This window comes from Melanostigma gelatinosum, assembly GCF_949748355.1.
Source record: "Melanostigma gelatinosum genome assembly, chromosome: 22".
NCBI lineage: Eukaryota > Metazoa > Chordata > Actinopteri > Perciformes > Zoarcidae > Melanostigma > Melanostigma gelatinosum.
Window position 1 is genome coordinate 5,294,279 of NC_136655.1, and position 14,064 is coordinate 5,308,342.

A 14,064-nucleotide genomic window follows, 5' to 3' on the forward strand; every position below is an offset into this window, starting at 1 on the left:
GTGCAGGAGGGAGCTGCAATGAGTGTGAAAGGTCTTGAGGGTGGAAAGGAAAAAACAGGGGGGGGGGAAATTGATGCAAAGAGAAGAAGGGGAAGTGTGTAGGTGGGCCAGTTGAACGCTGCAGCCAATAGTGGATTAATGAAGGTTAGTGGATGTTATTAGTTGGCGGTAAACCAGTTCCAGCCCACTGTTTACTGCCTAATTGGTCCCAGTAGTTCCTATTCACAGCTGTTTTTGTTTATTGTGGGAGTGTGTGATGATCCTCAAGAATCTACAGAGTCTGCCGATCCTCAAACACCTACGGAGACACCCACGGAGTCTGCCGATCCTCAAACGCCCCACGGAGTCTGCCGATCCTCAAACGCCCCACGGAGTCTGCCGATCCTCAAACGCCCCACGGAGTCTGCCGATCCTCAAACGCCCCACAGAGTCTGTCGATCCTCAAACGCCCCACGGAGTCTGCCGATCCTCAAACGCCCCACGGAGTCTGCCGATCCTCCAACGCCCCACGGAGTCTGCCGATCCTCCAACGCCCCACGGAGTCTGCCGATCCTCAAACGCCCCACGGAGTCTGCCGATCCTCAAACGCCCCACGGAGTCTGCCGATCCTCAAACGCCCCACGGAGTCTGCCGATCCTCAAACGCCCCACGGAGTCTGCCGATCCTCCAACGCCCCACGGAGTCTGCCGATCCTCCAACGCCCCACGGATTCTGCCGATCCTCCAACGCCCCACGGAGTCTGCCGATCCTCCAACGCCCCACGGAGTCTGCCGATCCTCCAACGCCCCACGGAGTCTGCCGATCCTCAAACGCCCCACGGAGTCTGCCGATCCTCCAACGCCCCACGGAGTCTGCCGATCCTCCAACGCCCCACGGAGTCTGCCGATCCTCCAACGCCCCACGGAGTCTGCCGATCCTCCAACGCCCCACGGAGTCTGCCGATCCTCCAACGCCCCACGGAGTCTGCCGATCCTCCACCGCCCCACGGAGTCTGCCGATCCTCCAACGCCCCACGGAGTCTGCCGATCCTCCAACGCCCCACGGAGTCTGCCGATCCTCCAACGCCCCACGGAGTCTGCCGATCCTCCAACGCCCCACGGAGTCTGCCGATCCACCAACGCCCCACGGAGTCTGCCGATCCTCCAACGCCCCACGGAGTCTGCCGATCCTCCAACGCCCCACGGAGTCTGCCGATCCTCCAACGCCCCACGGAGTCTGCCGATCCTCCAACGCCCCACGGAGTCTGCCGATCCTCCAACGCCCCACGGAGTCTGCCGATCCTCCAACGCCCCACGGAGTCTGCCGATCCTCCAACGCCCCACGGAGTCTGCCGATCCTCCAACGCCCTACGGAGGCTGCCGAGAAGTGTGGATCTCCCACACGAAGAGACCGTTAAACCCGACAATAGAAGGGATTCGCCATCACCGAAGGCCCGGACTATCGGAGCACCATGGAAGTGTGCTCGGCTGTACTGTGTTTGTGTGTGAGAGAGAGGTGGAGACGGTTGAGGCAGTCTGACTGGAGAAGATGATTATTACATACTGTGTGATATCAATTCAAAGTTCATATTAGCATGAACTTATTAACTTCCGTAGTCCAGTTTTTGCAAACGGGAGCAGCTGGAATTAACTTTCAAATAAAGAGGAAGAAGCTTCCCCTCTGACCTGTTTTCCTAGACAGCTGGTCATAAATCATCACATCCCTTTAAAGGATCCTCGAGTCCCACCGCGTCTGTTTCCTGTATTGAACTGAAAATGATGAGAGCGATAGGAGCGACTGAGCCTTCACCCGGTGCGTGTTTTTACTCATTCTACATTTCTAAAACAGTAAAGTGAGGGTTCGTCTGGACTTTAGAGAAATAAAAAGGAGTAAGTCAGCTGCTCAGGGGCAACAGGGCTAACCTTGCTAAAAGGCATTATGAGTACCCAGCGCCAAGTCAAGAGCTACGTACTAAAGAGAGTAATGACATTTTATCTTTTGCGCACTTGGAGCTCATCATTCTTCCTTTGGCCTTCATGACTCACATTAGCATTTTTAAGAAATGATGATGAAGTCACAGAGTGGCACATCATCCTATAAAGTGGTCGACAGTTCCACCTGCCTCATCTGGCAGACGTGTCCTCTGTACACACCGCTGAGCCACGTCTTCAGAATAACCATCTTGAGAAACTTCTCGTGCATTCGAGGATGCTCCAACATCTGAGAATCGGCCACTGAAAAGCATCGCGTTCAAAAGCGCTGCTGTGGCACAAATCACATCTTGATGACTAATAAGCAAACACACTGTAGATGCAATGAAGAGAATAATGTGAATGTGGTTGTTTGACAACTTCATGTCCCGTATTTATGCAGCGACATAACACATAACTCTACAACAAAAACAAAGACCTCAAGCAAGTTTCAGTTTAATTTCAGTGTAAGCCAGCTGTGTCCCTTGCTCAGAGACTCTTTGGCCCCAGGATTTAAACCAGCAGCACTTGTGTTGACCGACTAATGAAGACACATTTTACCCCGAGGCAATTGCCCACAGCACAGCTGGATTATATCGATTATTTAGCTTGTGCCTGACCGTGACAGGGTAAGGGACAGCTGAGGGATGTAGAGCAGATGTGGTGTGTGTGTGTGTGTGTGTGTGTGTGTGTGTGTGAGAGAGAGAGAGAACCAGCAGAACAACCTCTGGGCTTCCTCTGTTCGGGGCCTCTGGACTCGTCAATTTAAGAGTTATTCTGTGTGTGTGGGTGACTGACTAGGTCAAGTATGTCCCCCTGTGCTGCAGATATACCCCCGGAATGTTTTCTTTCCCATAAACAGAAGGACTCTCTCCCCTCTTGTCCTTCTATGTTTCCTAACTCGCCCTCTTAAAGGAAGAGGCCGGAGATCAGCAGCACAGAATCAAGGGAGATAATAAGAGAGCTTAGAAGGAGCGTTGCGTCATCTGTGCCACAAATGTGGCGTGTGCATGTGTGAACGAACACGCATGCATGACATACTTACACTAGGCTTTTTCTCCAGGTGCCGCACGGCCTTCTGGGAGTCCAGAGGCTGTGTGAGCTAAGACAAAGGTAAAAGGCCATGAAGGTTGCTCAGCCTGCTGTGTGTTTTCCACGAATGTCTTTCTGCGTGTGTGTGACACTGGTGGTAATTTCATGCCCCATCATGCACACAAGTTGCTACCACACATGGAAATGAAACCATGTGTTTCCCGACGCTGGGAACACTACGAGAAAGCGGCCTGGGAAAAAGTCCTTGCTCAAACATCGCCTACAGCTCTCTTTTGCATTCACTCCTCTTGGCCTCGGGTATTTCGTGCATTTTCCATGTTCGCTCTCATAAGAACTGCTCTTCTTCTTCTCCATCTCCCCGTCGTTTAAGGCTAAAGTAAAGGAAGCTCCTTCTCGTCTCACCTCTCAGTCTTTACTGTTTATTCCTGCGTGATGTGCTGAAAGATTCCGAATTCATTCATCGTTTTCTTGACACATTTTACAATGTCTTTATGGCTGAAACAAAGGATGGTCATTTTAATAATACATATCAGGATAAAAAAATACATTAGCTTTGTTTAGTCCGGTGTTTTTCCCGTCTCTGTTTATTTACCCAGCTGTCCCCAAGGCAGCGCGCTGAGCTGCTGGGATTATGAGACGCCGTAAAGCAGACGAAGCTCATCCTGCATATCGGTCCGTCAGCATTAACACGCTGTGTGTTCAAACAAATACCTCTGCGCTTCACTCGCTCTGGTTCCATTTCAGCCCCGGCCCGTCGGATAAGCGTGGCTTGTTTGCGACGGCCGTTTGTTTGGTCCCGTGTGGGTGAACTTAACTAACACCGATCGTGTTTACGAGTGTTCAAGCAGATTCTGTGTGTGCTGCATGGATGGTAAACATGTATCATGGTAAAATGCGAACAAATTCTTCCTCAAACACCAGTAAAAACCATGCAGCCGTCCCCGTAAGGAGGACAAGCAGATACTTTTCATTACGTGCGTTTTATATTTATGACCATTATCTGTGAATCAATGCCATATGTGCACTGACATCCATTTGTATGGGCATGTCAATAATGCGCTGCCATGCCTGCTGATGGGTCATTAGTAGATGGCTGTTGCTCAGGGCTCAATCAGCAACAATACACAGAGTGCTAGATGATATCGGGAAGCTGTCAGAGCGAGCGTAATGGAAATGTATAGCTGGCTCTGAGAACATGGAGGGATTTTCTCTCTCTCCTCTTCTTCTTCTCCATCTCCCTCGTCCTGTCACTCTGTGTCTCTGTTCATCTCTTTGTCACTCTCCTCCTTTCTGTGTGGGAGTTGCGTTTCTCCCTATCTAAAGCTGGGTGCGTGAGGCACAGCGGATTGGACTGACAAAGGCTGCAAAGACAGAGCGAGACAGCGGCGGCACCAACAATGTCTGCAATCTACGTCCCAGTGGTTTCATATCCGTGTTGTGTGTGTGTGTGTGTGTGTGTCTGAGATGGTTTGCTTCATTACATCCACGTGCTTGTTTTTGTGTGGAATCTTCAAATGTAGTGATTATCATCCTGTTGGAGGCATAATCCGTGATCCAAATGTTGATAACCAAAATGTTGACGAAACAATCTCACCATTCTCTCATGTTCTGTTCCGGAGCTGTCGATTGTGTCACATGACCTTCGTTAGCCGATGGAGTTGCTCAGTTGTCAAGGAACGGTAATTGTTACATTTTGAATTGTTCTGAGCTCTTTAGGGTTCATTGTTGGAAACATTGTTGGTGAAACAATCATTTCCAAGGTCAGTGCAGCAGCTTGAATTGAACCCCACGTTTTTCCTCATAATAAACATTTAAACCACAAGAACAAAAACTGCTAATCCTCCTAAATTCCTTTTTAATACATTAGTTCCCAACCGGATCTGAGTGTTTGCTGGATGATTAACGGGACAACAAAAGCAGGACTTGTGTGTTCTCTGTAATCGTTGCATTACTGAATAATTACCTCCTCACACCATCAATTATTCAAATACATCAATCTGACTGTGGTTTCACTCCGAACACGCAGTATCAACAGTATCAAGCAGCAAAATAAGATACCAGGAATATGAATATAATCAATATCAATATACATCGTCTAACTTGGTTAGGTATCCACGTCCTCGGATACTTTCCGCCATGCTCAAAATCGTCGTCGAAGTCGTATGCGTGTTCGTCGACAAAGAATTAATTTTCCCGAGGACGGTCGTATTATCCGCTGGGAAATGATGGCCTCGCTCCGTGCCAACCCTGTGTGATGTGTGTGACGGTCCAGAGAGAGGCGGGAAATATGCAACCGGGGGAGACGGTGTTTGCTCGATTTTAAGGAGCCGAAAAAAGGTTTCTAGACGACAACTAGATCCAAGTTGTTCTTGTTCTGGATATTGTTAAAGGTTCATTTTGATCAGTTAACGTCAGTATGTGTAAAGGTTCTATAGGCTACACATGTAATCATCCACCTTGTTTTCATTTAGTTTCATTGCTTCGAAGTATATCATGGTGAAAATACATGACTATAAATACATAACCTACGGGGTGTTGAACATCTTCTTCCAGGTGCTGTAGCATTTAACCTTTCACAGATGAATGCTCTATCCTCCACTGCATCGCTACTCTACTCCTAACACTGTCGATGACTGATTGCGCTGCATATGTGGTGGTTCGGGACTCTGGGAAGAAAACGGTACATATGATAAATTAGGTAAGATGAAACTTAAATGATCCCTTGGTGAAGAGGAAGTCACTCCAGTGGAAAATAGTCTCACAGTAGAACATCCATACAGGAACGGAGCAAATGGAGCTTATTAAACATAAAGCAAACCAACAATTACACCGGTGATGAATGTGAATTACAGTGTGCACGAGTGTGTGATTATTGTGCTTACAGCACAGTGGACCTGCAGTCATCAGACCTGCTCTGGAAGCTCCCACTGTGCCATCACTGGAGGGGTGTGCGATCCCCGAGGAGGAGGGCACGTTTTGTTGGTGTTTCTGCTGCGAGTGTAACGCGTGTCTTCGTACCGGGGCTCATTTTCCTCCGTTAGTCACACAAACAGTGTCTCTTCATCTCTCTCACTCACTGCTCAGAGGGGTGCATGTAGGGAGAGCGGGGGAGAGGGAGGGCGAGGCTCCGGGGGAGAACGAGCGTAAGGAAAGGCGTGAGATGAGATATGAGCAACAGAGTGTGGTGATGCTGATTTATCATGGAGGCATGAGAGGGAAGGGGGGGAGGGGCGTGTCTGTGTGTTGAAGCATGAGACAGAATGTCATCAACTGTCGATCATATGAAAAAGGTGAGCTGGCCTTCAGAGAGCAACTTAATAATCACCTGTATCATACGTTTCATGTGATCCGTTCATGTTCACCGTTTCTCGCTCTTGTTGGCAGCGGGATTATTTTGTTTTGGCGAATTACAAATTTGTTCCGTAGACGTTTATTTTTTTTTCAGTCGACATGTTCGCAGTAACTCAACTTTTCTTTACGAAGATCAAAGAAACATGTCGACGTGTCTTGTATAGCTGAGCTTTGTCAATGTCGTTCACGCTTTCTTGCCATTTCTCATATGGATTTGTCGATGGAAACAACAAAGCTGAACAGCTGCCTCTCAGAATTCGGGCACATCTTCTTACACCCCGGATAACTTGAACGTGCTTCTGCCACTTATTGAAAACGCTAAGGACTCGATCACAGAGCACAAAATGACTTGATAGTGTTGCAGTGAACCCTGTATACGTTATTTTACATCGTGTATAACTCAATAACCACTCAAAACTAGCAGAGATTGATGTCTTTGATCTGTTGACGTTAGTTGTTGTGGGACAGGTTCCTGCTTTCTCTCTCGTTCTAAATAATTCCTTTAGTTCCTCTACCTCTTTACCGCCTCCTCTCCTACTGTCTCCTCTTGCTTTTGTCCGGCCCCTACCCCCCCCTTTTTCCACTCTAAATGTTACATCACCTGGTGTTCAATGTCAGCAGCTTCCTTAAAATGTAGGTTTCCCTCTTGGACAAACGCCAGCAACAACACAGCTACACACTCATGCCCTTTTGGAACGTTCCTTTCTCCCCCTTCGGTAATATCCTCAGAAGCCGAAATGCACACAGTATGTGCTTCCATCACGTGTACGTCTATCGACGATATATAGGTGCCAGCGTATCTATTTTCAAGTATATACTGTAGGACCCCAGGGACCGCCAACAAGGCTCTCGTCCTAAGGGGCCCCTGGAGGACCAGAAAATGGCCATAGCTCCTCTAAACATGAGAGCCGCTCAGACTTTAAAACGCACACACTTCTCTCTGAGGCATTTTGGACCAAAGTGGCTGCGTCTCATGACAGAGGTCTGACTTTGATATTTGTGATTGTCAGAGTTTGGCAGCATCCGTTTTTTCCCACATGATCATGAATTTGCGGTAACGCGTCACAAGAACTGTGGGCGCCTATAAGCGGAGGGTTGTGTTTAAACAGATGAGTCACAAAATAGTCACAATTAGAAGGTCTTCATTCGGAGAAGCTGCATTACTGACAAATACTACAATTATGTCTGCGCACATGAGGTTCAAACTGAATTTAAATATATTACTCAGCAGTTTGGACGGTAACTTGGAACACGACTCGATGATTTGAAATGTAGCACACAGACATTCAGTTCCTTCTGATTATGTCGATTGGAGGCTGACGGGCTCGGTTGTTTGAGGAAAACGCCTTTGCTTTGGACCATGTCTCTTCTATTTCACGGACAGGGAGCTGTAGATTTCCCCTGACGGCGCTCGCACACCCTGCCCACTCTTCATCGTTCACCTTTACCCTCTGTCGATCAATCCTTCCCTTTCATTCTCCCGCAGAACCATGAGAGGGAAACGGCGCTTCACTGTGCAGCCCAGTACGGACACTCTGAGGTGGTTTCAGTGCTGCTTCAGGAGCTGACCGACCCCACCATGAGAAACAGCCAACAGGAGACCCCTCTGGACCTGGCAGCGCTGTATGGACGCCTGCAGGTCAGTGAGAACGCATATATAAGTTTTATGAATGAAATAACATGTATTTAATGCAAAAGTTTGGAAAGGGTTTTTCCAAAAGACAACATGACTTTTAACCTGGAGTACATCCCGTCATTATTTGAGTTAAACCTTCAGTTTCACCTGGAGGACTCATCGATTTAACAGATAGAAGAGAGAGATGAAGTCGTTCCTCATCCTCTTGGACTTGACCTTTTTGCTGCGTCCACAGGGGAGAAGCTCAAATCTCCATAAAGAAGCTTTTTGAAAGTTATAACAAAGTCAGCGTGTCCCCAATAACATTTAATTTACAATGAAAATTGAATTGCAACTCCTGCAAAAGTCATATAAAAGGTCAACTCGGTTAACGTGGCACAAAGGGGGAATTGACTGGCAGTGTTAACAGGGTGGGAAGCTGGTGAGGGACCACAGTGGCATGAGAGCTGCTCTAAACTGGGAGTCGTGGATTCATTTAAAAATGGCAGATATGCGATGAAAAAGAGAGACTTTCTCAAATACTTACTGTGCTGCTATAGACAGGCAGACAAGCGCACATTTCTTTTTACAACTGCCCCTTTTAGTTTTTTTGAGAAATGTGAGAAAACGTACAGACGCATCACACGGGTAGCTTCGCGGTAAGATGCAACAAGTGCCTGCTGATGTTCAAATGCAATCACACTTTCTCTCTGCTGAGGTAGTGAGTAATTGCAGTCGAGCAATACAGGTTTGTCTGAGTGTGAATGAATAATTTATCTCTCTCTTTCCCTCTCTGCATAATAATGGAGGGAAATCCCTGTGGTGTGCTGCTGCACGGAGGTGTAACTAACACAGATTTTTATCAGTCATAGCTAACTTGGAAATCAAAGTTGGTTGAAAACTCTTTTATTTTTGAGTTTTGTGACACCAGGTTAGTATCGGGTTTGTTAGCTGCACCTGCTGTAATCTGCAGTTCATGTGAAAGCAGACAAACGCACCTTTTAAATCATTGCGTACACTTTTCGTCTTGTGTTTTTGGTTTCGTAAAGGCTAGAAACAGACACCATCCTCCCAACGCTTTACGCAGGACACCAGCATTGTTGACTGGTGAAGCTATAAGTTAGAACTAAATTCTAAGGGGCGACAAAAATATTTACCGTTTCTCTGGAAAACTTTTTGCTGTGATTTGTCTTTTAAAAAAAGTCACAAAAAGGTGACTCGTGGCCTAGTTTCTCCAAACTTTGCTGTTTTTCTCCCTGACATATGGCTCTGCTTTTGTGCGCAGGTGGTGCGCATGTTGGCGAGCGCTCACCCCAACCTCATGACCAGCCACACTCGCCGACACACTCCGCTTCACCTGGCTGCACGCAACGGACACCACAGCACCGTCCAGACCCTGCTGGAGGCCGGCATGGACGTCAACTGTGTGGTGAGACAACATTCATTGCTCTTAGCTGTTAGTGGCCTATATCAGCATCCAAGGATTAAACAGATTTCTGGCAGAGATTATAGCAGCCTTACGGACAAAATAATAGCTTTTTCCTTTTCAGTTTTTTGCTCAGCGCAAACCATTTTCCTTTTGATAAAATTGCATTTGAAAGCTTGTTTGTAATATCTGTTTACAACAGGATCGGCATGGAAGCGGTTCCACCGAGCCTTTTGTTGGTTCTTTCTTTTTTAATTTGACAGTTGGAAGATGTCTTAAACAGGAAGTAGTTCTCATGTAAACTGCTCACGTCAAGATTTGTGGAGACTTTTTATTATTTTTAGACACTTTGCCTGTGAAATGTACAGATAAACAATTTTGGAAACATCACTGTTTTTGGTTCACGGCGAACACAATTTCCCGGAATAATTTGTGACATTGTGATTTGGTGTGAAATCTTTCTTTCGGACATGTGTACACATTTACTGTGCAGATGCAGGAAGGATTTAAATATTTTTTTGGCCTGTAGTTCTTAAACAGAATCAAGCGTCACGTGATTAAACCTCAAAAATCCCCGACTCTGAATCTCCTTCGTCCTCTCATCTCGGCTGGAAGTGAATATTTTAGACGCTGTGTTTTCAATGAAAGACAGCACGGCTTTGTTTTCTGTGTGTGTAATCCACCACAGGCATAAATGCTTGGCATAGCCTTCTTTTTGAAAGTGTGTGTGTGTGTGTGTGTGTCTCAGAGAGCATGTCTATGCGGTGCATGCCTCCCATGGTGTGGTGATGGAGAGGGATGAATAATTGATTGGGAGAAGGAAGAGCAGGAGGACGAAGAGGAGGAGGAGGAAGGGGACAGGCTGTTCCTGAGAGGTCCTCTCTACACACACTACATGAGGAAATACAGTCGCGTCCAGTCCGCGGTGCATCACTACTGCTCACTTTCTGTCATCCTCGTTCATTTACATTTAGTCTGAATCGTGTGTTCCGAGTTCTCCGTGCGATCGGAACGCAGCTTTGTCCCGACCCGTTCTGGGCCATTTGTTTTTGTGAGGCCTTGTCAAAAGACAGCCGCGCTTTGCTGCTTCCTCCAACGCTGTCGTCTTTCTCTCGAGGCGATTTCCTCTGACGAACTGTTTGACTTTGCTCGCTTGTCTTAAACGTTAAGTGTAGACAAACAGCCCTGTGCTGTATTTATCAGACCATTTGAATTGAGTCCTTCCTGATTCTTCACATTGCAAGACATTTGTTTTTTCTGTCACGTCTTTGAGGCGCTCCAACTGCAAGTGAACCTTGCTTTTGGTTGTAGTAAAAAGCATATGCGACGGATCATTACGAGGTCAAGAAGTGTCTCGAATTCTCTCTTTCTGTGCCGACGCAAGGTCTCACAACTCCAACAAGTCTTAAGTTTGTATGTATGTGTCTTCCAATGCAGTAACCAACACACACTTCACTTCATCTGCATTAGGAATCTGTGAACCTGTGGATGTCTGTTTCACACTGAGATTCTCTTCTCCAGTCAGTTCTGTTCGGTGATCACAAAGGATTTAAGGAAAACCAGTAAACAAATGTTTTCGGTGCTCCGCCAGACTCAAAGACTCTCAAAGCTGCTTAGAGTCTGAGTTTGTATCGTCCTGAAAGTGTAGCTGTGACTGAAGTTCACTTCTGCTGTTGTCAGAATCTGAACTGACTCCGTGTTCATTTGCTACAAGGACACATGGCGCAGCAGATGCCGCGTTCTTCCTTTCCCTGGCTGTGTGAGTACAGTTGATGTACAGTATGTGAAAGGCCTTTCTGCTGAGCGTTGTCTGTGATTGCAAGGAAACAAATCCGTTTGCGAGAACACTTTGTCACATTGTGCCTCTGCCCCTTCGGGATACGATCAAATCTGTCACGGACGTATTGCAACGGCAGTTTGGAGAATTTAGTGGATATTGTTGTGTCTGTTTTATCTCCAGAAAGACGGGAACAACTTGACCTGGTGTATATATGGGAGTCATTCTGGTGCTGAGATGCATGACTCAGCGGCATTGCGCCCATCTTCTTTGCCTTCTGTCCTTGTTGCACGGTGTGTGTGTGTGTGTGTGTGTGTGTGTGTGTGTGTGTGTGTGTGTGTGTGTGTGTGTGTGTGTGTGTGTGTGCATGATCTGAAGAGCAGGGCTGTGTTTCTCTGCAGGGATTTGGCCTCGGGCTCCATGTGTCAAGTGGAGATGAACACTACACGCCTTCGATTCGCCTCGTCCTCTCCCAGCCATAACACACTGCTGCAAATCTCTCTCTGCCTCTCTTGTTGTGACCTTGGAAACCTCACATCTTCCTCTGCAATTTACCAAGTTGGTAAATGTCTTTCTGGCCGAAAATGATGCGTAGAAATGGCGACATCGACATGCTGAAATGAAAGTCTGACGCTTTTAATGCGGAAACAAAATGTGTATTCTGGCATTCGTCTCCCATGATGAGAATATACTCTCTGACTGCAGTATTGTGTGTTGGAGCTTTGCTGATGACAGCACAGACTGGACACTGTGGGCTACTCACAGATGGCCACCTTGTAAGTTGTCACAAGTGGAAAGCACTTTGTGTGTGTGTGTGTGTGTGTGAGAGAGAACGCTCGTACAGGTCAGTAATTGGAGTCAAGCCATATATATAGGTCTCTCTGAGTGTGAATGAATAATTTATAGAAGCAGCGCCGTCACTCACTTTTCACTCTGTGTCTCTCTCTCGTTCTCTGAATGTTTCCATAATAATGAGGGGAAGTCCCTATGGAGGAACCTGCTGCCAGTGCGGGCAGGTAGCCAACAACACGGGGCAAAAGTTTAGTACAAACACACACTCGCACATAAACACACTAGACTGCCTCTGCTAAAGTGGACTTGAGCATTTACATTCAACGCAAACAGCGACTGCTACATTTCTGCCAGCAGCCATGAAACAGGAAGTCGTCCGCCGTTCAATTCCCAGAAGCTCTTAGAGAGTGAGAAATCGCCTGCCTCGCTTCCTCGTGACATCATTGCACAATCGGCATGGGGGCACGGGAAGTGGTATAGAGATGACCGCAGAGGGGGGCCGGAGAGGTTAGGAAGGCAAGTGGTGTGTGTGTGTGTGTGTGTGTGTGTGTGTGTGTGTGTGTGTGTGTGTGTGTGTGTGTGTGTGTGTGTGTGTGTGTGTGTGTGTGTGTGTGTGTGTGTGTGTGTGTGTGTGTGTGTGTGTGTGTGTGTGTGGGAACAGGGGGGTGGATCATTTCCTGCCCTCCCACCTCCTCTCACTTGTATTTGGGAAAACTATCCTTTGGCTAAACTTCCACAGTTTGATGCAGTCAACGAAGCTGTGACCACTCATCTGTTTACCACTGGGATGTGCACCTCCCCCAAAAGAGCACTGGATGATTGACGTTTGACCTTTTGAGGACGTAGGAGCGGCTGCATCTGGCGTACATGCCGTCCGATGGCGCTTTTTGTCGCAGAGGGAACGGAGCGGCCTCGGTAAGTTTGGTATTCGCGCGTATGTCTGGTTCGGCGTCGCGCTGAGTTGAATTCCCCGGCAGCCTATCAGCGCACCTGGCTGTCGTCCAGATAATTTGTCTTCGTTGAGGCTGGGGGGGTTTGGTTCTTCGGTCCAGGATTTCATCTGTGTTGTCAGGAAGCCAGCCGTGAAGGATGTGATGGAATCAGCATATGTATGTTGCTCAGTGAGTGTGTGTGTGTGTGTGTGTGTGTGTGTGTGTGTGTGTGAGTAGGATTTAAAAACAATGTTCATCATGGATGTGTGTACGCATGGATTCAGGTTCAAATCTTTCCTGGTGGGGATTTTAGCTTCAAGCCAGGTGCACAGGGCAGCATGTTATTGAGACATATAGAAACATGATGTCCCACAAAGGTTTAGAGCTGCAACTGCATTTAGTCTCATCACCATTTTCTTTTGTCTTTTCGTTTATCCTCCTACTGCTCTAACAAACGTAATGTTGCATGCAGCACACATTCAATTGGGGCATACTACTTCCTCATAACATGAGGTTTGACCCGCTTGCTTATATAACTGCCGCGCAAAGGATTGTGGGTCAGAATAGCCAGAGAGACGCATGTTGGCTTGCATTCTGCAAAAACGTGACCGGATGTAGTGGACCGTCCTGGTATGTTTTGGCATACTCCCTTTGACATACTATGTATTGGGACACACAGGACTAAAGCTTGTTTCTGGTCGTGTGGGTATTAAAGAGCATCCCAGTGTGGCTGCTTGTGGTGCTGCTGAATGGTATGGCATTGTACTTTTACGTGTTTCTAATATGTTTTTCGAATTGATTGTAAACATCTGTTCTCTTTCTCTCTCGCCGGGGCTCTTGAGTGTTGCTCTGATAATCGTCTCTCGCATCGCTGCTGATCCAAGATGACGACCTTACCAGCGCCCTCCCCCTCCCTCTACTTTCCATGTGTTGCATCGTGACTGTAATATCCCCGTTAGAAGCACCGGAGGTTGATGCGGGCCGGCGCGTGGCGATCTACGTTCCCACACAGGCTCTCAAATGTTCTTTTCTTGCTCCCTTTTAATCCTTGTGCTGTTTCTTTTCTTGTAAATCCTACCGGTCCTCCCGATCCACTTCTGTTTTTGGTGTCTATTCCTGTCTCTGTGTTTAATTGTTAAAGGAATGGAATATTAACACGCACTGTGTCT

General features: G+C 47.3%; 1 protein-coding gene across 2 annotated transcripts in view; it reads left to right on the top strand.

The window, feature by feature from the left end:
• Positions 1-14,064, top strand: part of anks1b (ankyrin repeat and sterile alpha motif domain containing 1B) — a gene marked incomplete at its 5' end in the record, with an annotated part of 143,479 nt that overhangs the window by 40,225 nt on the left and 89,190 nt on the right. For both annotated transcript variants that reach the window (XM_079294641.1, XM_079294642.1), the window contains 2 exons: positions 7,840-7,992; positions 9,254-9,397. In XM_079294641.1, coding sequence (XP_079150767.1) covers positions 7,840-7,992; positions 9,254-9,397 — 297 coding nt within the window. The remainder of the gene's footprint in view (positions 1-7,839; positions 7,993-9,253; positions 9,398-14,064) is intronic.